The 23,900-nt window shown below is 56.1% G+C and overlaps 1 protein-coding gene across 1 annotated transcript in view; it reads right to left on the bottom strand.

The window, feature by feature from the left end:
* Window positions 1-1,106: 1,106 nt before the first annotated feature.
* The window catches only part of ALOX5 (arachidonate 5-lipoxygenase), a 40,586-nt gene continuing 17,792 nt past the window's right edge, over window positions 1,107-23,900 (bottom strand). Inside the window, exons 4-14 of the mRNA XM_002718327.6 lie at window positions 20,267-20,389; window positions 14,616-14,722; window positions 14,149-14,321; window positions 12,765-12,911; window positions 4,323-4,526; window positions 3,967-4,053; window positions 3,019-3,197; window positions 2,795-2,916; window positions 2,614-2,714; window positions 2,031-2,201; window positions 1,107-1,799 (exon numbers count right to left, since the gene is read on the bottom strand). Coding sequence (XP_002718373.4) covers window positions 1,620-1,799; window positions 2,031-2,201; window positions 2,614-2,714; window positions 2,795-2,916; window positions 3,019-3,197; window positions 3,967-4,053; window positions 4,323-4,526; window positions 12,765-12,911; window positions 14,149-14,321; window positions 14,616-14,722; window positions 20,267-20,389 — 1,594 coding nt within the window. The 3' untranslated portion in view covers window positions 1,107-1,619. The remainder of the gene's footprint in view (window positions 1,800-2,030; window positions 2,202-2,613; window positions 2,715-2,794; window positions 2,917-3,018; window positions 3,198-3,966; window positions 4,054-4,322; window positions 4,527-12,764; window positions 12,912-14,148; window positions 14,322-14,615; window positions 14,723-20,266; window positions 20,390-23,900) is intronic.

Genomic DNA, 23,900 nt, shown 5'->3' on the forward strand with positions numbered 1-23,900 from the left:
CTAAAACCCTGCAGGGGAGCCTAAGCCGCAGGTGGACACTGCTGGGAGCTGAGGCCTTTGGGAGGCGGGAACTCCTCAGTATTCTGTCCCGAAGAATGGGTTAACAGCCTTGCAGAAAGGGCTGCAGATCGTGTCCACCCGTTCCTGTCCCTCCACGCTGCGTAGACAGCGCACAAGGCTCTGGCTCCGAGGCAGAGACAGAGCCCTCGGCTGACAGGACCTGGATGGACCTCCAGCCTGCAGACCTTCGGTAAGTCCATTTCTTCTCTGTACATCACCCAGTCTGGGGCCTCAGCTGTCACACGTGGGCTCCAGCCAGCTGCGTCACTCCTGCCCGACAGAGGGCGCTGTGCTGGGTGACTTCCATCTGAGGATGCCCTGCTGGCTGTAGTGAGACTCCCAGAGGGACCATGTGGTGTGAAGCCCTCCGCATCCACTACTCGCTTCTCTCTCCCTGCACCAGGGTCCTGCTCCTGCCTCCCCGACCACACGGCCTGGCAGGGGGCTCCGTGGTGGCTGTGTGTTAGTGGCTCAGTGCTGAGGGTCACCCACAGCGGTGACCACGTCTGGGAGCCACACTGGGGCTGCGCCTTGCCCTCTGCAGCACCTGCTCCAGCAGGAAGCTTCCCAGGGGCCCAGGAGCACCTGCGCACGGCCTCCCGTGCCCTGCTGACCTCGGTGGAAGCCCTTCCCTGACCCTGCTAGCCCACCCACTCAGGAGCACCTGCCGGGACCCCTCGGTGATGCGATTCTGACACCGGGGCTGTGGGGTCGTGGCTCCCAGCAGCGCCTGATAATCTGTCCCTGCCAGGAGCAGCTGAGATGGACCCTAGGCGGGCCCTGGCCCAGACACTAAGAAGGTGGGTTCTCTGCTTCAGCGAGGGCGTCCCCTCCCCAGGGAGAGGCCACTGGGACAGCAACAGGCAGCGGCTCCGGGAAACCCCAGGCAGACAGCCAAGGAGGCCTTCCCAGAGGCAGTGGCATTTGAGGTGTGCTCTGGACAGATGTGTGGGAAAGGCGCCTGTGTCCTGGGGTGGGGGGAGCCCATTGATTCTGGCTTTTTCTCAGCTGTTTCGGGTGGCTGGGTACAGCACGTGGGATTATGATTTTCTTTTTTTTTTTTTTTTAAAGATTTATTTGTTCATTTGAAAGGCAGAGTTACAGAGAGGCAGAGGCAGAGAGAGGTCTTCCATCTTCAGCTGAGGCTGCAATGATCCACAGCCAGGAGCCTCTTCCAGGTCTCCCACGTGGGTGCAGGGGCCCAAGGACTTGGGCCATCTTCTGCTGCTTTCCCAGGCCACAGCAGAGAGCTGGATCGGAAGTGGAGCTGCCGGGTCTCGAACCAGCGCCCATATGGGATGCCGGCACTGCAGGCGGGGGCTTTACCCGCTACACCACAGCACCGGCCACCCAGCACGTGGGTTTTAAATGACTTCCTCTAGTTCTGGTAACCAACAAAGAATCCATTCGACAGGAATTTTCCTGGGCACCTACTGCATACAAGGAGTCGGACTAGGCATGACTGTGGCTGTCAGCCAGCCGGCCCAGCCGCTGCCCGGGTGTGGGAGCGGGCCTGCTCCGTGCAGGACGGCCGCGCACTCACACCCCTGGCGGCGGGGTCAGATGGCCACGCTGTTGGGGATGCGGTCCGGCGACAGGTAGTAGTAGGGCAGCTTCTTGTGCTTGTTGCGCTCGGCGATCACGCTGACAATGGCCTCCAGGGCCTTGCGGAAGCGGGCCATGGCCTCCTTCACGGGCTTCGCGATGAAGTGCTCCTCGGGGTACATGCCCAGGAACAGCTGGGGGCGGGGCACGGACAGGCGGGCGCGCAGGTGAGCGCGCAGGGGAGAACACAGGGGAGGGCACAGGCGCGTGCGCAGGGGAGGGCGCTGGGAGCCTGTGCTCCCTGGGGCTGGGGGGTTGGACCCGCAGGTGCAGCCCTCCCGCGGGGGCGGGGCGTCTGTCTGTCTGTCCTCCCCGTCCCAACCCTGCCTTTCAATGCCATCCTAGGCCGGCGCGCGCGGCCTCACCTCGTTTTCCTGGAACTGGCTCAGCGCCCACACGGCGCCCAGATGCCAGCAGGAGCGGCCGCGGTCCGGCAGCGTCTCCACGATCTGCTCGATGGTCACCAGGCCCTTGACCGTGGGCGGCGGCGCCCGCATGGTCGGAGGCGCATTGGGGATCCAGGAGCACCAGTCATACTGCGGGGACCGCCCCCAAACGCGTGGGCGGGCGGAGGCCTGGCCGCTCGGGCACCTCCACCAGAGCAGCAGACCCTCCTTCCCCGGGCAGCCCCTCTGCTCCCTCCTCGGCCCCGCCCCTCAGGCTCCTCCCCAAAGGCCCCGCCCTTCCCCAGACCCTCCTCTCTGGGCCCCGCCTCTTGGGTGCCTCCCCAAAGGCCCCGCCTGCTCTCTCAGCTCCTCCTCCCCGGGCCCTCCCCCTCCCAGCTCTCCCCCAAAGGCCCCGCCCTTCCCCAGCTCCTCCTCCCCGGGCACCTTGGTCTCTCCACCTCCAGGCTTCCCTGATTCTCCTGGGACCACAGGGGCCAGGGGTTGGCGGGCTGGGGGATCCGGGAGCAGGTCGCGGGCGGGTCGGCGCGGCGCGGGGGCCTACCTGGCCGAAGTTCACGGCCGCGTGCTGGGCGGAGGCCGTGAAGATCACCACGGTCAGGTACTCGGACAGCTTCTCGCGGCTCTTGATGGACTTGGGGAAGCCTGGGGCGGAGCGGCGCGCTGGCTGAGCGAGGACCGGGCCCCGCGCCCCCGCGCCCACCCGCGGGCCCCCGCGGCCCTACCTGAGGCCTTCCTGCCCCGCATGCCGTACATGTAGACGTCCCGCACGAAGTCCTGCAGCTCCTGGTCTTCCTCCACCACCTGGTCGTCCTCATAGTAGATGCCCACCACCTCGGCCACGAACCTGCGCGGGGAGGGGTCGCCGGAGGGAGCGGGCAAGGGGGCTCCTCCTCGCGTCCCCTGCCCCTCGCCCCCTCTGCCAGCCCCAGCGCCAGCGGGCACTCACGTCCGGATGGCCTCCCACACCAGCAGCCCGTCGTCGCGGTAGAAGTAGTAGGGGATGTCCTGGGTGCTGTCCATGCCCCGGGCCTTGATGGCCTCGGGGAAGCAGAGCGAGGCGTAGGTGAGGTCCTGCATGGCTTTCTGCACCATCTGCACGTGCCCGCCGCCGCCCGTGGCGTTGGCCTGGGTGGGAGGGGCGGGTAAGTGAGGGGGCTGACCCAGCCCCAGAGGGGTAGAGACCACTCCCCAGCGCCCAGAAACACGTTGTGCTTAGCCGAGGGCTGGGGGCGGGGATCCTGGCCTCACCCCAGGCGCATGACACAGACATACTCGCAGGCATGTGTGTACACACTCCCACGTGGCTCCCATACGCGCGCTCACACACACACACACACACACACACACACGTGCGTGCACAAGTAGGCAAGTCACAAGACAAGGGCTCCCTCCTGTGGCAGGAGGCCCACCTGCAGCAGGGAGGAGGAAGAGGCTGGCACAGACCAGGGAGAAGGGCCAGGCAGCCTGCACTACTCCAGGGCCCCCTTTGAGTCCTTGGGTGGGCTCTGTGTCTTCCCCCACCCCCGACCATGGTCTAATTGACAACCTATGCAGCCACATGGTGCTAGGCTTGTCATTTATAACCCACCAGCAAGCCTCTGGCTTGGGTGGTGAGAAAGGCAGAAGGCAGGCCAAGGGCTCCCGTGTGTGTGTGTGTGTGTGTGTGTGTGAGAGAGAGAGAGAGAGAGAGAGAGAGAGAGAGAGAGAGAGAGAGACAACGCCAGGTGGGTGGAGCAGGGAGAGCGAGGAAGGGCAGGACCACAGGAGGTTGTGCACCTGGTGCTGGGCAGCACTGCAGAGAGGTTCCTTGTGCGTGGCAGGGCCAATGGGCCGCAGGGAGCAGGTGAGGTGGGGGGGCTCTTGCAGGCACCAGTGGGGCTGGGAGGCCACCCACCTTGTCAAAGAGGCCATACTCGCAGATGAGCTGCTCCCGGGCCTTGGTGTTGATGGCGATGGTGAACCGCACATGTGCCACCAGTAGCTGGGTGGGGGAGGAGAAGACCGGAGAGAGGGCTGGGCCAGGGTCCACAAACCACGGAAACCCTGGGGTGCTCAGCTTCCCCACCCCAGGGCTCCCATGCGGAGCTGATGCTGGCACAGGGAGGAAGGGCAGGTAGGGGTGTTCCTTCTTGCTTGGGGTCACAGCTTTGATGGTTAACAATAGCCTTGATAATGACATGATAAAAAACAGGTGGGTGTGTCACACCCCCCCCCAACAGGGCCCTCTCCCTCCAGGTGAAGGGGCTGTACCTTGAAGATGGGGTGCACGGCGGGCAGCTGGCGGTACATGGCGATGCCAAAAACCTCAGACACCAGGTGTGTGCGCAGAAGGTGCGTGATGGTCTGGTGGACATGGAAGTCACTGGAACGCACCCAGATCTTGGCCAGAAGCCAGTCATACTTGGCATCGGAAGGGAGAAAAATGGGGTTCTCTTCTCCTGGGGTTTGGTTGAGCTGATTCGTTGGAGAAAGAAAACATATTGCTATGTGAAGTCAAAAGGCTTCCTAGAAAAGGAAATCAGAAGCTGTTTGTCTTGGTGCGGAGCAATTTTGCAATCCATGCATTAGAGCAACCTTCAAAAAGTTCATGGAAGGCCGGCGCCGCGGCTCACTAGGCTAATCCTCCGCCTAGCGGCGCCAGCACACCGGGTTCTAGTCCCGGTCGGGGCGCCGGATTCTGTCCCGGTTGCCCCTCTTCCAGGCCAGCCCTCTGCTGTGGCCAGGGAGTGCAGTGGAGGATGGCCCAGGTGCTTGGGCCCTGCACCCCATGGGAGACCAGGAGAAGCACCTGGCTCCTGGCTCCTGCCATCGGATCAGCGCGGTGCGCCGGCCGCAGCACACCGGCCGCGGGGGCCATTGGAGGGTGAACCAACGGCAAAGGAAGACCTTTCTCTGTCTCTCTCTCACTGTCCACTCTGCCTGTCAAAAAAAAAAAAAAAAGTTCATGGAAAATGACTATTATGCAAAAGCAACAAAATCACCTCTTGGGCTTCAGAATGCCTGCATCAAAAGTCACGGACTTGTGCTTTCAATTTTCCATACGCTTTTTGAAGTACCCTTGTAGCTGCTGGAGAACCTGGCCTCTCGGAAAATTCCAGAAGAGTCTAGATGTCTGCAGCTGTGTCTTTAGAACCATTAGATGAGCGTGGATTCTCTGATTCTCTGCCCCAGCTGCCCTGGCCTCCAGCTCTCCTCCCACTGCTCCAAGGCCTCTGCTCCTCCTCCTCCTCTTCCCTGGAATGCTCCTGTTCCCCAGGGTTTTGCCCTGAATTGGGTTCCTGGGACTTCAGGGAACATCCCCAGTTCCCAGTCTGCAGCCTGAGCTCTGCCTCTAGTAGGAGAGAGGGGACCTGCCTGTCCCTCTCCAGGGTCAACTCCGGGGGAGCTGTTTTCTAACTTGCCAGGGATGTCTTGCTGTGCTCCTGTTAGGAGCCAGAAAATAAAGTCCCCACGATGCCCTGGTGATGCGGCATTGACTCTTCTATAGCTGCCCAGGAAGCTCTTGCTCCTGGCTTTGCTTGGGACAGCAACTGGCCCCTCTCATCCCTCTCACCAGGTACCAGCAAGGCTTCCGCACCTGGCACCTCACCATGGGGTCTCATGGGGTGAGGCAGGTGCTGGCACGGGCCATTTTTTTTTTTTAAGATTTATTTATTTGGCCAGTGCCATGGCTCACTAGGCTAATCCTCTGCCTGTGGCGCCGGCACCCTGGGTTCTAGTCCCTGTCGGGGTGCCGGAATCTGTCCCGGTTGCTCCTCTTGCAGTCTGGCACTCTGCTGTGGCCTGGGAGGGCAGTGGAGGATGGCCCAAGTGCTTGGGTGCTGCACCTGCAATGGAGACCAGGAGGAGGCACCTGGCTCTTGGCTTCGGATCAACTCAGCACGCTGGCTTTGGCGGCCATTTGGGGGGTGAACCAATGGAGGGAAGACCTTTCTCTCTGTCTCTCTCCTTGTCTAACTCTGCTTATTAAAAAAAAAGATTGATTGATTTATTTGAAATTCAGAGTTACACAGAGAGAGGAGAGGCAGAGAGAGAGAGAGAGAGAGAGAGAGAGAGAGGTCTTCCATCTGATGGTTCACTCCCTAGTTGGCCCCAATGGCAGTAGCTGTGCCACTCTGAAGCCGGAGACAGGAGCTCCTTCTGGGTCTCCCACGCAGGTGCAGGGGCCCAAGGTCTTAGGCCATCTTCTTCTTTCCCAGGCTACAGCAGAGAGCTGGATTGGAAATGGATCAGCTGGGTCCAGCAAGGGATGCTGGTGCTTCAGGCCAGGGCGTTAACCGGTGCACCCAGCGCCGGCCTCGGGCCATCATTTATTCATTGAAAGCTTTTAAAATATGTTTAGTATGTACAAAGGTACTGCAAACAGTTTGTGGGAAAATGGAATTAGACAGATTTATTGTGGTGCAAACCAAGTTTGCAATCCATGCATAGTTTTTTTTCATGCTACACATTCTCCATGAACTTTCTGAACTCCCCACGTGTGCATGGGAGCCCTTCTTTGAATGAGGACAGAGAGGGCCTGAGGGGCTGGCATGGAGACAGCAGCCCAGACGCTTAGCCATGTCCTGCCAAGCATGGTGGAAGGTGCTTTCCTCGTGGCTCTCCCTCAAAAATACAGTCAGCCTACTGGGTGGTATGGTACCTGCATAGAACACATATGCACTGGGGCCAGCGCTGTGGCCTAGTGGGTAAAGCCACTGCCTGCAGTGCCGGCAACCCATATGGGCGCCAGTTCTAGTCCCAGGTGCTCCACGTCCGATATCACACTCTGCTATGGCCTGGGAAAGCAGTAGAAGACGGCCCAAGACCTTGGGCCCCTGCACCTGCATGGGGGACCTGGAGGAAGCTCCTGGCTCCTGGCTTTGGATCAGCGCATCTCCAGCTGTTGTGGCCATCTGGGGAGTGAACCAGCGGATGGAAGACCTCTCTCTCTCTCTGCTTGTCTGCAACTCTGTCTTTCAAATAAAATAAATCAATCTTAAAAAAAAGAAAATGTATGCCCTTTGTTCCTAGCCAATATCATACATCCAACTACTTAATAGCATTCCTGCCACACTCCCTGTTGGAGGTCACCTGGAATGTTCTGAACAGGACCATGTGCATAAGGTTATGGGCAAATCCTGTGTGTTTTATAAACATGTAAATATTCTATCACCCACGAGGTCCTGGAGCCACTCCCCATGGATGCTGAGGGCCCACTGCATAAAGCAAGCTGCCCAGGGGATTTTAAATTTTCAGAAAAGCCACATTGGCAGAAGTAAAAGGAGACAGGTGGAATTTATGGCTAGTCACACAACTGCATTTCACCCAAGACAGAAGAGTACCACGTCAACATGAAACCAATCTAAAATAACGAATGCGATTCTTTGCAGGTTTTTTTTTTTCTTTTTTTCTCATTCCAATAGTGCCTGGTATGGACTAGCTAAGTCGTACATGCTGTGCAGCTACGTGTGGCCTGTGGCTCCCCCTGCCAGCACCAGCCCGGGTCTGGGAGGCCGGGGGAAGCAGAATTGGACTTGCCCAGCTTTCCTGTTTGTGCGCTCACAGGGCTGGGGGCAACAGGCCCAGCACACAGGGTCCCACATCCCCAGTGCCCCCCATCCCTGGTGCTAGGCTTCTGTTTCTGATCAGTAGTAATTATTGTACTAAAGCCACATCCAATTGTGAACAGTGGACGGTAAGGTAAGCTCCCCTGTCCCGGGTCTTTGCATAGCTGCCTGTGTGAACTGGATGCTGTTGTAGGGAACCTGTGCCTCTTCTTTCTTTAGCACACCTGCTCCCCAACCCATGCCAGCCCCAACCTAGAACAGCAGGTGCCGTGGGGCCTGCTCAGGTGCTAACTCGGGACTGTCCAGGGGTCACACTGTGAACCTGACCCCAGTGGCCGCCACTGCCCACCCCTGCACCCCGCTGGGTCAGAATCCGTACTGCATTGTTGAATCTGCATTTCCCTTGCTGACCGGTGCAGTGGAGAAATTTCCCACGTGTAGACTGCCCCTTTGCATTTCTTCCTGTGAACTGCGTATTCACATTTGTATACATTTGTCTTTTTCCTTATCAGTTGTTAGGCCCTATTTGTATATTAGCACATTCCTGGTGCTCCAGTTATTTTCCCCCAATCTCTCTTTTTTTTCTTTTTTGACAGGCAGAGTTAGTGAGAGAGAGAGACAGAGAGAAAGGTCTTCCTCTTCCATTGGTTCACCTCACAATGGCCGCTGTGGCCGGTGGGCTGATCGGAAGCCAGGAGCCAGGAGCGTCTCCTGAAGGCCCTATTTGTATATTGACGCATTCCTGGTGCTCCAGTTATTTCCCCCCAATCTCTATTTGCCTTCTGGTTTTGTTTCTGGTGTATGTTACCGTTCAAATGTGAAGACATTCCATAATCAAATATCCCTGTCTTTTCCTTTTGGTTTCCTGTTTCTCTTGCTTTTAAAAGTCGTGGTCTCCACACTGGACATTGTGCTACACAGTTTTCTGTTTTCAGTTCAATCTGAAATTTATTTGTGTTCATGGTATGACAGAGGAGCCCACTAACACAGTGTGGGGACCCCATGGAAACGCCATGCCTCTTCCACAGTGTACAGAAGCCACCATGGTCACAGCTGCAGTTCCTCCATGTGTGTGCATGTGTGTGGGTGCGTGCGTGTGTGTGTGTGTGTGTGTGTGTAAGAGGGACATCAATTTCTGGGCTCAGCATCGTGTTCCCCAGTCTGCCGGCTCTCACTGGCAGCACCTGCTGGGAACGCTGACCGCACTGCTTTCCAAGATATCCAGTGTTTTTCTTTTTGTAAAACATCCTTGAAAATATCTTTGCCCATATCAATCTTGAACTTCTTTATTTCGGTTTTCTCACTTTTTTAATTGCTCCTCCCCACAAAAGAGAAAACACCAGCATGGGATTTTAGCTGGAAGTGCATGAAGTTTGTATAATAAAATTTGTTAGAACTGACAGTTTTATAAAGAGTTTTCATTGAATGTTAAATAACTGTTAAGATTCTTTTGTTATGTGCTTTAATATTTCTTATCCTTTTCCTTATATGGATTTTGTTAGCATGGAAAAAGATTACTGGATGTTTTGAGGGTTACACTTATCTGGAAACGGTGCTAACTGAACTTATTAATTAGTAGCTCTTAAAACTACTGGGGTGTCCCAGGATGTGGCGTGGTAGCCTGAGCCGCTGCCTGAGGCACTGGCTGACCAATCAGAGGAGGGTCACCAGCACTGTGGACCAATGAGGGGCCTGCACACCAGCTGAGTACGCACCTCTCAGCTCCAACTTTACTCTGTACAGTGTTCCTTACCCCAAACCCCTTGAGGATTCCGGAACCTTCTCTGCACTTTGCAATTAAACACAGGCCTTCTCCAACCTCCTCAAAGCCAGTGGACTGGCTGGCTGCAAGGCCTCTCGTGTTTTCTGGGTCCATAGCTTATTCCTGCCAGCGAAGATCAACTGTTCTGTTGATTGGTTCCTTGTGGCAGGACCAGCAGGCAAGGCTGAACAATCACTACTGGGATGCAGGGTTCCTGCTTAGGATTGGGAGGGAAACGGCTTTAACTTGCACCAACAGGGTGATTGGCGTCTTTATCATACCAAGTTCCTTCTGCTACTATTCAAATCTTCATTAGTTGTGGCTACTAAATGTTATTATTTTTTTTTTTTTGATAGGCAGAGTGGACAGTGAGAGAGAGAGACAGAGAGAAAGGTCTTCCTTTTGCCGTTGGTTCACCCTCCAATGGCCACCGCGGCTGGCGCGCTGCAGCCGGCGCACCACGCTGATCCGATGGCAGGAGCCAGGTGCTCCTCCTGGTCTCCCATGGGGTGCAGGGCCCAAGCACTTGGGCCATCCTCCACTGCACTCCCGGGCCACAGCAGAGAGCTGGCCTGGAAGAGGGGCAACCGGGACAGAATCCGGCGCCCCGACCGGGACTAGAACCCGGTGTGCCGGCGCCGCAAGGCGGAGGATTAGCCTAGTGAGCTGCGGCGCCGGCCACTTAATGTTATTAAAATCCCCTTTGTTAATTGGTATAAGCTTTCTTCTTATTGGCACAATGAATTTTGCTGGTGGCTCTTTTGATAATGAAATCTCTTGGATAACCTACATGGTGGGACTGGCTCTGTGGTGTAGCAGGTAAAGTTGCCGCCTGCAGTGCTGACATCCCATATGGGCGCTGGTTCCTGTCTGGGCTTCTCTACTTCCATTCCAGCTCTCTGCTGTGGCTGGGAAGGCAGTAGAAGATGGCCCGATGGCCCAAGTCCTTGGGCCCCTGCATCCTCGTGGGATATCTGGAAGAAGCTCCTGGCTCCTGGCTTCGGATCAGCACAGCTCCGGCTGTTGGCAGCCATTTGGGGAGTGAACCAGCGATGGAAGACCTCTCTCTCTCTCTCTCTCTCTCTGCCTCTCTGTGTAGCTCTATCAAATAAATAAATAAATAAATAATCAATCAGTAAATAAATAAGTTTTTTTTAAAAAAGAATCCTACTTGGTAATACCTTATTAGTCACTTATGATACTGTTGAATTTATTTTACTTATTTTTTAGGTTTCTTTTAAAATATTATCTGCAACTTGGTCTTTATCTTTCTGAAGACATTAAATTAGCTTATTATTATCATTAAATGTCTGGGCATTTAATTAGCTTTCTAATCACCTATATGGTAACTGACCTATTTCCTCTCCAGTTTCTCCTAATTTATATGTTCCTAGGTTTTTAATCCATGCAATCTAGCTTTCTTTCCCCCAGATTATGTTGCCCCATAATTATACTCTCATTTTAAAAGTCATCACCATAATTACTCTTTTTAACGCCTCCCCTCATATTCCTAAATCTTGTCGCTGGATTTATGGTGGTGCTATGTCCAGATGAGCCCCTCCTCTGTTGCAAGTCCCTGTGGACTGCTCAACCTGGCACATCCCAGCTGCGCCCTGCAGAATGGCCTTGGCTGGGGTTCCCCTATGGACAGCACCAAGGTGAGCACCGCACAGCAGGAGCCCAGGAAATCGCATGCTGGGAGCCCAGTGTGGACAGCATGCCCCTTTGCAATGGCCAATCAGAACACCACAGTGCCAGCTGGGACCTCCTGTGGATTTTGGCCTGTTTTTCTTCCCTGAGGGCCCCCCCCCCCCACTTCAGCCTCAGCAGGAGGTCCTTAATTTAAGAACCACACTTGGGGCTTTATTTCCTCTGCCTCCCCCTGGCAGGAATCTTCACAGTTTGCAAACTTTCCCTCTGCAAGGGAGGTGGGAGCTCAGGCTCCTGCTGCTGGGGGCCGCAGAGCTGTTTTTATTTTTTTATTTTTATTTTTTGACAGGCAGAGTGGACAGTGAGAGAGAGACAGAGAGAAAGGTCTTCCTTTGCCGTTGGTTCACCCTCCAATGGCTGCCACGGCCGGCGCACCACACTGATCCGATGGTAGGAACCAGGTACTTCTCCTGGTCTCCCATGGGGTGCAGGGCCCAAGCACTTGGGCCATCCTCCACTGCACTCCCTGGCAACAGCAGAGAGCTGGCCTGGAAGAGGGGCAACCGGGACAGAATCCGGTGCCCTGACCGGGACTAGAACCTGGTGCGCCGGTGCCGCAGGCAGAGAATTAGCCTAGTGAGCCACGGCGCCTGCCAGAGCTGGGGTTTAACCGATCCCTGCAGCCAGGCTGCTCCAGGGGTCTTTGCTGTGCGTGGGGACCCTTGTGATGGTTGACAGCCCCCACTTGGGGAGTCATGGTGAAGATCACAAGAATAGAGATGGGGCCATGCCTGACCCCCCAGTGACTGGATGTGCACAGAATTCAGGATCTGTAAGATGTTAGGAGTGTGGTGATTCATCAGAGGACATACTTACCCGCCCCCACCCCGCCCCCAGGCCGGATCAGAATATCACTCAGCAGTGAGAGTAGCATTTTACATAGGTGCAGGGACCCAAGTACTGGAGCCCTCACCTGCTCCCCCTCCCCCAAGGGTGCACACTAGCAGGAAGCTGGAATTGGAAGCAGAGCTGAGACTCGAACCCAAGGCACTCTGATATGGGATGCATGAGTCCCACGTGGTGAAGAAGCCTCTGCACCAACCATGCCCTCCGGGCCAGAAACCGTTTAGGTTTCAGAGTTCAGGTAGGTGGTTGTAGACCGTGCGGGGTGACTCCTAGACTTGGCCCGTGGACAGTGCCCAACAAACCTGGCTGCCGTGACCATCACACCAAGTGTCTGCTCCCTCTAGCCTCAGGGACCTACACCTGGTCCTGTCCTGCGCCCTGCACGCCAGCCTCCACAGCTTGGCAATGGGCTGGTGCCCAGATTGGGGGACGCTGCTGCCCACTTGCCTCTCCCCCAGGCTGCCCTCTCCTGCCTCCCCTGTCCCTGGTGGACATAGAAACTCATGGGTGGTGTCCCAGGTCTGGTCCAGTTCCTGATGTCAGGGTCCACGGTGTCCCCTGGATGGCCTTGGTCCCCAACTGAATTCTCAGCCTCACCTGGCTGGCCCGTCAGTGCCTTGATTTGGGGGCCCTGTTCAAGATCCAGGATTGGAGGGCAAGGCAGTCCCCCAGTGCCCCCTTCCCAGCCAGGAGCTCCTCTTGGACAGCGCAGCCCTCCTCAGAGGTGCTTCCCCCACCCCCACCCCTCCTGGGGCACAGATGGTGCGACCCAGGATTTGCACCCCAGATCCCGGGCAGCTGAGGACCCAGCGTGGGGGGGCCTACCTGGATGGCGATGGGGACGATCTTGTTGGCGCGGTTCTTATACAGCAGGCAGACGGGCGCCGCCAGGAACTGGTGTGTGCAGGGGTCTGTCTTGTTGGGGTCGATGCCATCCAGCAGCTCGAAGTCCACAATGAAGATGTTCCCTTGCTGCGGGGTGGGGGGGGTGCGTGGGGGAGGCGTCCCCATTGGTGTCGGCAGATAGAGGGACCCAGCAGGCAGACTCAGGGGCGGAGAGGGGGCAGAGTGGCGGGCTGTGGGGAGGGGGTCCCATCCTTCCCTGACACTCAGTGGATTCCTGCGTTTAGGTTTCTCTCTGCCTCTGACTCCAAGGCTGATTGGGGCGTGGCCACAGGCTGTGGGGGTTTGATTGACACCAGGTGCAACCATAGGCTGTTGTGGTCAGCGGCTGATTCTGACACCTGCCTGGCCCTCACGAGAACTGCTGAAGCGCCCTACTTGGAGATTATAGCTGTGTGGGTGTGTGCACGCACATGTGTGTGTTGTGCATGTGCGTTGTGTGTGTGTGCATCCCTCCAGAGCCGGGTGGGCAGGGATTTGGGGCTGCGGAGAGCAGAGCAGGAAAGATGGGGTGACCAGAAGCTACAGGGACACCTGTAGCCTCTGTAGGACTCTATCCTACAGGGACACATGGGGGATAGGCAGTCAGGCCCGGGGGGCTGGGGGCAGACTGGCAGGAGCCCCTGGACTGTTGCTGGGACCCTGCGTGGAAGGCACCTGACCCTGAGTCCCACCAGGTGCAGCGTCTGCTTAATGCTTCTCTTTCTCAAAACTGGCTCAGCCTTGGAACAGGAGGGGCTGAGCCTGCAGGTGAGGCTGTGGGGGCGGGGAGGGGGAAGAGCAGATGCACCCACATTTCTAATTAGAAGGTCAGAAATTCTGGGGCTGGTGCTGTGGTGTAGTGGGCTAAGCATCCACCTGGGGCGCCTGCATCTCATATGAGAGCCAGTTTGTGTCCCGGCTGCTCCTCTTCCCATCCAGCTCTCTGCTATGGCCTGGGAAAGCAGCAGAAGATGGCCCACGTCCTTGGACCTCTGCTACCCATGTGGGAGACCCGGAGGAAGCTCCTGGCTCCTGGCTTCGGATCGGCTAAGCTCCGGCATTTGGGGCCATTTGGGGAGTGAACCAGCAGATAGAAGACCTCTCTCCCCATATCAACAGGGATGATGCAAGCCCCCTGCCCCAGGTGTGGGCAGCGTGGAGACCCATGTCCCTCGGGGCAGTTGTGTGAGGCCCAGCACCCAGGTCTCTGCTGTCCTCAGGGAAAGGAAGAGGCCTCCAGTGTGCATGGGCCTGCGGACAGCAGCCTGGGGCTGTGAACACTGACAGGCATAAAGGGGGCCCCCGCCCCCGAGACGGGTCCCACCTGGACCTCCTGCTCTAGAGTGAGCTGCCGCTCTAGGCTGCACTCCACCATCTCCGTGGTCACCGGCAGCTTCTGGGGCAGCTCTGTGCAGCGCCGGATCATCACCGGGTTGCAGCCGTTCAGGAACTGGTAGCCAAACATGAGGTCTTCCTGCCAGTGGTTCATGACCCGCTCTGCAGGAAGGCAAGAGGGGCCCAGGCAGCTCTGAGCACAGGGCAGCAGGGCCGCAGCCCTCCTGAGCCTTCCCCACGGTGCCAAGTCTGTGCCGAGTGCTCCACTTCCGATCCAGCTCCCTGCTAATGCACCTGGGAAAGCAGCGGAAGATGGCCCAAGTCCTTGGGCCCCTAAACCTGCATGGGAGAACCGGAAGAAGCTCCTGGCTCCATGTTTTCGGTTGGTCCAACTCCAGCCACTGCGGCTGTTTGGGGGCGGGAAGATGGCAGCTTGGATCCCAGAGACACACTCACCAGAAATAGTGTTGCTGATCCTGACGAAGATTTTCTCGAAGTCGGCGAAGTCACTCCAGGAGGACTGGAACATGTGCATGAATCGGTTGATGAACAGGTTCTCCATCCTGAGGGCCCGGAGATGGGCATGATGGGTGTGGGGCCAGGGCTCCTGCCTGCTCAGAGCCCCTTCACACCATGAGACCCTCTGGGCAGCACCCCCCACCCTCACCCCAACCTGGGCTGGGGTGGGGCAGGTGGGGGATCTCTGGCAACCAGGACAGACACCGGCACCTGGAAGACCCACTGCTTCTACTGTATCTCCCCTATAGAAGCGGCCAGAAGCTTCAAGTTCAAGGTCAAGCTCAGAGCCTTGAACTCCACCTGGGTTGGTTCATTCGCTGGTCAGGCCTTGGCTTTTAGCTACCAACCCGGCTTCCGGGGACAGCCCTGTGCAGCTGCTCTGCCGAGCCTCCTGGATGTGGGAGGTGAGCAGCTTAGTTGAGCACAACCCTCGCTGATGTTCTAACTGGGACTCTTGGCCTGGTGCTGATAGTACACGACACGGGACAGCCTGATAGCAACGCTGTAAAGACACAGCAAGAACATGACCTTGAACTCTCAGCTGACAGCTTGACCTTGGCCTTGCAGCCTCCAGACGCCGAGGGATGAACTCCTGGGTTTGAGTAGCCACTGGACAATGGCCCCAGCAGACAAAGCCATTCCCTGCCTGATGCACAGGGTGAGTGTGTCTTGGTGTGGTGTGTGTGGGGGAGTGGTCTAGTGTCCCCTCCACATGTCTGAAAGTGGCCCCTCCCCCAGCAAGCCTCCCCTTGCAGACATCTGTCTGTGCTGGCTTCCTGTGCAACGCTTCCGTGCAACTCCAGTATGGATGCTGCCTGCTTTTTTCATGCCTGCCAGCACCCAGAGAGGCGAGAGCTGCCGACCCGTGGCCAGCCCCCCTGGGGCAGCAAGAGTTGTTTTGCAGGCACTGTGGCGGCCCAGAGCAGCCAGGCTCAGGCGTGACCCTCCTCACCAGTGAGCCAGTGCAGGCGTGCAAAGGGGCTTAGCTCTCAGAGAGGAGAGGTCTTCCTAGACCCCTGAGATCTCACTGCTGCCCTCCTGGGGGAGCTGGTAGAGAGCAGGGAGTGAGAAGTGGTGCTGGCCCCAGCTGGGTCCCTCTGACCTCGGAACAGAAGGTGGGTGCTGAAATCCGGGTGAGTGTGGCAGACTCAGAGGAAGCCACAGACACAGAAAGAACGGGGTTGGGGGCGGCGAGCATCTCCATGTCCTTGGCAGGTGGAATATTGCTCCATGGTCAAAAGTCAAGGATGCACACAGGACTTCCAGGGTCAGCTCCTGCAGTGGACAGGAGCCTGCAGCCCAGACAGGGCGCCTGTCTTGTCCAAGGTCACACAGCCAGGGGATGGCGTGGCCAGGGGATGGCAGGGGCCAGGGCCAGCTGACGCCACAGCTTTCTCCTGAGCTGGGCACCAGCTGTTGGCCACATCCTGGGAGAGGCAGGAGCTCTGGCTTCCTCTGCTTCCTCTGCCTCTTCTCGATTTTTCCTTTTCATGGTTTTGCTGGGTGGGTGCGGGGCAAAGCTGGCGTGTGGAGGGCTGGCCTCCTTCCAGACAGAGCAGGTGACGCACCCAGAAGGAAGTAAGCTGTCCTCAGGGTTGCCCAGCAGTGGCACGGAAACCAAGCTGTCCAGTGGGGAGGGGCTCGCTGGTGACCTTGGCCCTGAGTCCCTGTTTTATACCATGGGGCGTGGGCAGAGTGGCATTGCCACAGCACGAGCCGAGGGGGCACTGGACTGGCACCAGTCTGTGGGTTCTCAGGGCTCCATCAGAGCAGAGTGGGTGGGAGCCACTCCACTCCTGGTCAGCCCCGAGAAGGCTGGACCTGTTGCCTCCTGCAGCTGATGAGGGTCTGGACAGAAGACGGATGGGGCTGGGAGTCACCCTCTGCATTGACGCCTGCAGCCCTGGCCCTAGTGTTCCCTGGGGAACCACAAAGTCATGCTGAGGCCTGAGCTCAGGACTCCATCACAACCCACCCATCCCTTCCCGACACTGGCTCAATCGCGCCTGCCTCAACCCCCTCCCCAGGCTGATACCACCCACCCAGGCACAGGCCAGGCTTCCTCGGCGGCCTCAGCTCCCACCTTGGCTCTCCTGCTAGGGCTCTCACTGCACACAGCACCTTCCCCTCCGCCCCGTCCACCAGCGTGGTCAGCTCCTATGCAGCATCCAGCACCCAGCTTGGGCCCATTCATGCCCCAGAAGGTGCTGGGACCAAGGGATCACTCTGGAGTCACGTTAGTCCCAAAAGGAGGGCCAGCAGGTGGTCTCCTCCTGGGAGCCAGGGTGGGTGATGGCTTTGCTTTCCGAGGCCGCAGGCATGAACACCCCACCTTCTCTGCTCTCCGCCCCGCCAGGGTCACTTCTGGGGCTGCAGCCTCAGGGCTGGCCTTCTCCCCGGGGTGGCCCCATCTTTTCCTAGAACCGGGCCCTACACATGCAGCTCCTGCCCTGCCGCAGCCTCTGTCCTCTCAGGGAATTGCTTGCACAAATTCCTCCCTTGGACTCGAGTCTGGACACATAGTCCAGCTGGTCACACAGCTCAGAGATGCCAGACCACAGGGCCTGGCGCACCTGAGTTCTTGCACAGCCATCCTGCAAGGCAGGCATCCTCAGCCTCCTTCTACAAGAAGGAACCTGGGCAGGGGAGGAAAGTTAACAGAACCCATGAGCTCCAGACCCTGTCTGGCCAGGCACTAAATAAGGCAACCTTTCATTTTTAGAGGGGAACTAGAGGTGAATTTTGAGTAGATTTTCAGTTCCCAGGAAAGCAGAGTAGAACCTGGCTACTCAAAGTGTGGGCTGTTGTGGCTGGCACTGTGGCATAGCAGGTTGAGCCACTGCCTGTGGTGTCGGCATCCCATGTGGGCGCCGGTTTGAGTCCCGGCTGCTCCACTTCGGATCCAGCTCTCTGCTATGGCCTGGGAAGGCAGTGGAGGATGGCCCAAGTGCTTTGGGTCCTGCAGAACCTCCAGGGTAAAGGAAAACCACTCACAGCAGGAATCAACACGCTCTTCCCCCTGCCCCAGAGCAGGCTCAGGGCCAGTGTCAGAGAGGGGATGCAAGAAAGCAGAAGCCACGGGAGCTGGGACCTGCGGCAGCTGCCAGGTCTGAGCACGCGGTCACATCTCACAGGGCCTGGGCAGCCTGCAGGAAGCTGAGTGTTTTCCTTTGTGAGAGCTGAGGGTACCTGCCCTGTGGGCCTGACGGGCTTGGAGGGGTGGGAGCCGGGGTGCAGGCGGCTAAGCTGCCTATCGGGACACCGACAACCCACACCTGAGTGCGGGTTTGCAGACTCCACTTCCGGTCCAGCTCCCTGTTGATGCACCAGGTGCTTGGGCCCCTGCCACCCACATGGGAGACCACAATGGACTTCCAGGCCCCTGGCTGCAGCCTGGCCGCAGACCCAGCTGGTGCAGCCATCTGGGGAGTGAATCAGCAGATGGAAGATGTCTCATCTCTTTCTCTTTGCCTCTCTGCAACTGCCTTTCAAATAAAATAAATCAATCTTAAAAAAAAAAAAGAAACGGAGGCTTCAGAATCCCCCTCCCCTGCTCCAGGACCCTGTGGATGCCACACTCCAGGGATGCTCGTGCCCCTTCTTTTACAGTGGTGAAGTCTTTGCATATGGTCTCCATCCATCCTCTGTGTGCTTTATGTATATACGCATATGTATGCATGTATGTATTGCACATATATATGTATGTATTGTGTGTGTATGTGTATATGTACTGTATGTATGCATGCATCTATCTATCTATGTTGGGGACTGCTCTGGTACTAATCCAGATGTTTAGTTTTCGTTTTCCTCCAGTTGGTCCAAATTGTAGCAGGAGAAATAGTCCCCAGCCACGGACCCAAAGGGACCTGGATTCAAATCTTGCACTGCCGATTTCTGCCTAAATGACCTGAGCCCGCTGGAGCTGCAGTTTCGTCACCTAGAAACGGTCAGTAACAACATTTACGTCCCAGGCGGGCCCTATGGAGTCTGAGAAGATGGACTGGCGGCAGGGTTGGGTAGGTGTGTGCTGGGGTTACCCACCCCGTCTGCCTGCTGGACAACAGATCCAAGGCCAGGGTCCCAACCTTACAGACTTGCCCTCAGGGGTGTGGGGTTCCCCCTGCACCTCAGGCTTTAGAGCCACGGATGTAGGGTTTTCTGCCTTACAAGTTAGGAACTCTCTAAAGTTTCAACACATGGATTCAAAGACTCCTGATGAGCCCTGGGGTAGAGTCGAGGACCCACATTTTTTTTTTTGACAGGCAGAGTGGACAGTGAGAGAGAGAGACAGAGAAAAAGGTCTTCCTTTGCCGTTGGTTCACCCTCCAATGGCTGCCATGGCTGGTGCGCTTCGGCCGGCGCACCGCGCTGATCCGATGGCAGGAGCCAGGTGCTTCTCCTGGTCTCCCATGGGGTGCAGGGCCCAAGCACTTGGGCCATCCTCCACTGCACTCCCTGGCCACAGCGGAGAGCTGGTCTGGAAGAGGGGCAACCGGGACAGAATTTGGCGCCCCGACCGGGACTAGAACCCAGTGTGCTGGCGCCACAAGGCGGAGGATTAGCCTAGTGAGCCGCGGCGCCGGCCCCTCATTTTTTTTTAAAGATTTATTTATTTATTTGAAAGGCAGAGTTACAGAGAGGCAGAAGCAGAGGGAGAGAGAGAGAGAGAGAGAGAGAGAGAGGTCTTCCATCCACTGATTCACTCCCCAAATGGCCACCAACACCTGGAGCCGCGCCAGTCAGAAGCCAGGAGCCAGGAGCTTCCTCTGGATCTCCCACGCAGGTGCAGGGGCCCAAGGACTTGGGCCATCTTCTACTGCTCTCCCAGGCCATAGCAGAGAGCTGGATCAGAAGTAGAGTAACCGGTACTCCAACTGGCCCTCATATGGGATGCCGGCACTGCAGGCAGCAGCTTTACCTGCTACACCACAGCACCGGCCCCGGTACCCTCATTTTCAACAAGTGGCAGGGCACTCTCATGATCGGCAAGCTTTACAAAGTCCTGCCGTGATTCAAACACAAAGGGGCACAGAACTGGACGTCTCAGCCGCTGGTTGGCAGGGGTCTTGGGCAATTACCCGATGTCCCTCTTCCTCTATCCATCCATCCATCCATCCATGCATCCCTCCTTCCCTCACTCAACCCTCCTTCCCTCCTTCGCCCATCCATCCCTCCCTCTACCCATCCATGTGTTGGTCATCCATGCCCCCCACCCCCACCCCACCTCGTGGTTGCAAGGGTCAGCATTCTCCTCCATTCTCATCAAGGTACCAGTGGCTGAGTGCGGGTGAGGTGTGGGAGGGGCCTGTATATTCTGAGTCAACACCCCCACTTTGGGGTGAGAGCACACTGGTGTCTGGAGTCCTCCAGGGTGTGGCTCTTTAGATGCGGATTATCTGAAGCTGGCACCCGTGAGTCCACGCTACGGCCGAGACACAGTCAAATGCATTTGGAAAAAGCTGCAATGGCTGGGCTATGCCCAAGTCCAAGCCCACTCCTCCATCCCTAGAGAAAAGGAGTGAGGGTCCCAGCCCCGGCCTCAGCCGCTGAAGGGGCTGAGCAGTGTGGTTCAGTTCTTGCCAACTTACGCTTTGGAGTAGTTGAGAACAAAGTCCACTCCTTTCTCACTGTCAAACTGGATGTCTCGTGGTAAATCCCTGTGGCATTTGGCATCGATGCTCAGGGGGAAGCCAGGGTTCCACTCCATCCACCTGGCCAGGGGCAGGAGGAGAAAACGTGGTTACAGTCGGGCTTGGGGGAGGCCACTACACGTGGTGTCCACCACCAGGCGGACACATCCTCCACTGGTCCTGTGTCCCTTTTCCATGCCTGCTGGGAGACTGGAGAGGGTTAGCGGCGTGCAGGTGTGCATGGGGTGGGGAGCCAGGTGGGAAGCCCCGGGGGCCTCTCAGACAGCTCTGCCTCGCTGGATTGTGTTCACGTTCTGCAGTGGTGGTCGGGAAAAGGCTCCATTCTCATGCTTTCCCAACAGGACTGCAGCAGTGGGGGCCTGGGGTGAGACCCCTCCCCCAGACATAGGCCCCTGCCAGCCCAGAGCTGCTTAGACAGCTCCCCACCGTGCACGGCACACAGGAAACATACCCAGAGCCTGCTGTCCTTGAGATTTATATCTTTGTCAAACTAATGGTTAGAAATAATATACTACTGTAGTTTAATGCTCTGTGATTGTTTTAAAATGTACTTTATGAGGGGGCTGGCGCTGTGGAGTGGTGGGTAAAGCCGCCGCCTGCAGTGCCGGCATCCCATATGGGCCCTGGTTTGAGTCCCAGCTGCTCCACTTCTGACCCAGCTCTCTGCTGTTGCCTGGGAAAGCAGTAGAAGATGGCCCAAGTCCTTGGGCCCCTGCACCTGCGTGGCAGACCCGGAAGAAGCATCTGGCTCCTGGCTTCGGATTGGCACAGCTCCAGCCATTGCAGCCATTTGGGAGTGAATCAGCGGATGGAAGACCTTTCTTTCTCTTTCTCTCTGCCTCTCCTTCTCTTTCTGTGTAACTCTTTCAAATAAATAAATAAATCTCTTAAAAAAGTTACTTTATGAGTGAAATGGACTTTTCATCTGTTTATTGTTTATAGCCCTGTCTCTGTTTCTCTGAACTGTGATCTCTTTAATTTTTCCTTGCTGAACTCTTTACTTCGTGCAGCATTAAGTCTTTGACTATAATGTTACCTCAAAAATTAAAAGAAAAAAGCAAGGAAAGGGAAAAGGGGTGGGGGTGAGGGAGGGAGATGGATTCTTGGAATTGTATCTATAGATGTATGGGCTCTGTTCTCTTTGTAGAATATTACATGGATGTGAGACTGGGAAGGATCTTGTTGCAGTCACTGTCATGCATTGGCTGAGAGTCAGAGAATCTCATGTATGCGTAAATTCCTTAATCTACCCGTTTATCCCTACTGTTTGGGGTGGGCATTCGGCCCAGCAGTGACGATGAGGCTCGTGTTGCCCACGTCCCATATGGGAACACTGAGTTTGAGTCCTGGCTCCACTGTTGATCCCAACTCCCTGCTAATGCACACCCTGGGATGGCTCAAATGCTTGGGTCCCTGCCATCCATGTGGGAGACCCAAGAGGGTTCCTGGCTCCTGACTTTGGCCTTGTTGTTGGGGGCAGTGAATAGCAGATGAGAAATCTCTCTCTATCTGTCTCTGTTTCTCTGTCACTCTGCCTTTCAAATAAATAAAAATTAAAACATTAAAAATAAAACAAATGTTTACAGGCCATAAAAGGGTTTGGTGAGGGGCCAATATGAGGTTAGTATGATAAACAAGTAATTTATTTTTATCCCAGCACTGTTTATTTAAAGCCAGGAAGATAAAGCCACTCAGAGTGTCGAAAGTTACAGTGGCCTTCAGTATAGAATAACCCGCAAGGTGTCTTGTGTGTGAGGTCTGTGACCTTGGAAAGATGAGGGAGCACTTCAAAGACACGCGTGTACCACAGAATCGAAAGGTAAGTTCATTTTTATGGGATAACCTTTGAATTCTATGCACACAAGAGTTCAACAGTGCATGGAAAATATGCATTATGGAAAAAACTGTGCATGGATTTCAATTTTTTTTTGCACCCCAATGAAATTATCTTTTAACTCCATCTTCCACGAACTCGTCCAAGTCCCTCTGCACCGGGTCTCCCATGGAACAGCTGAAGAGCCCTGCCTGCCATCACTCAGCACAGCTGTGTGTGATGCAAAGTCCATCTCATGAGAACTGAGAATCTAGTAACACAGCAGCGAGAAATGGAAAGATAGTAACATCCATTTGAAAGTCACAGTGCCCCAGCGCTGGGGGTGGGCTCTGAGGCAGGAAAGCTGACACCTTATGTCCAGAAGCAGACCCAGGAAAATATGTGGATGGGATGCAAAGTTGGCTCACAGCTAGCAGGTGCTGTGTGTGCTGCTAAAAGAATGTGAAAGTTGTCAGAGTGGAGATGGAACTGCTTCTGTCAGCCCTAACCCCAGCAGGATAATAAATAAAGTTGGCGGGGCATGGAATAAGAGTTCTTTTTTCTTAAAGGTATATTTTATTGATATGCATTACAGGAGACACACACACACACACACACACACACACACAGAGAGAGAGAGAGAGAGAGAGAGAGAGAGAGAGGTCTTCCATCTGCTGGTTCACTCCTCAATTGACTGCAACAGCCAGAGCTGAGCCAATCCAAAGCCAGGAGCCAGGAGCCTCCTCTGGGTCTCCCACGCAGGTGCAGGGGCCCAAGGGCATGGTCCATCTTCTACTGCTTTCCCAGGCCACAGCAGAGCGCTGGATCTGAATTGAGCAGCCAGGACTCGAATCAGCAGCCATATGGGATGCTGGCGCTGCAGGCAGCAGCTTCACCTGCTACGCCACAGCGCTGGCCCCAACTATTTCTTTTGTTTTCCCCTCCTGACTGTTTCATAATATCTGAAGCAATCCTCCTCATTTCTGCCTTTAAACACTTCCTCTTGCAACCCTCTTTCTGCAGACTCCCATGGTCCTGTATGACGTGCAGCTTACTGCGATGCTCTGTTGGTCTCTGATAAACATCCTTATGCTTTGGAAAGTCTCTCTCTCGTTGTTGTTTTCATTTGGATCAACAGTGCCCCGAACGCTTTTATTACCTATTTAATTATCTAAAAAAATAGCTCCATGAGGCAGGAACTATTATTTCTGTCTTTTACAGAGGAGGAAACAGAGGGAGGGAGGGAGGGAGGGAGGAAGGGAGACATTTAACAATTCCTGGGGCTGGCATTGTGGTATAGTAGGTAAAGCTACTGCCTGTGGTGCCGGCATCCCACATGGGCACCTGTTCGTGTCCCAGGTGCTCCACTTCTGATCCAGCTCCCTGCTGATGGCCTGGGAAAGCAGAGGGGGATGGTCCAAGTGCTTGGGCCCCTGCCACTCAGGTGGGAGACCTGGGAAAAGCTCCTGGCTCCTGGCTCCTGGCTCCTGGCTTTGGCCTGGCCCAGCCCTGGCCATTGTGGCCATCTGGGAACAAGCCAGCAGAACCAGCAGATGGAAGACCCCCACCCGCACCCCATCCCTCCCTCTCCCTCTGTAGCTCTGCCTTTCAGATAAATAAATAAATCATTAAAAAAAAAGGTGAAGTAACTTGTACAGGACACGGGTGGCCCAGGTACTCAGCTCCGGATGCATGCATGTGCCTGCCTTCCTGTGCCTGCCATCCCACAGAGAAGGAAGGAACTTCTTATTTCACAGT

Source organism: Oryctolagus cuniculus, chromosome 15 (genome assembly GCF_051225735.1).
Source record: "Oryctolagus cuniculus isolate XC-2025 breed Fujian yellow rabbit chromosome 15, ASM5122573v1, whole genome shotgun sequence".
Classification (NCBI taxonomy): Eukaryota; Metazoa; Chordata; class Mammalia; order Lagomorpha; family Leporidae; genus Oryctolagus; species Oryctolagus cuniculus.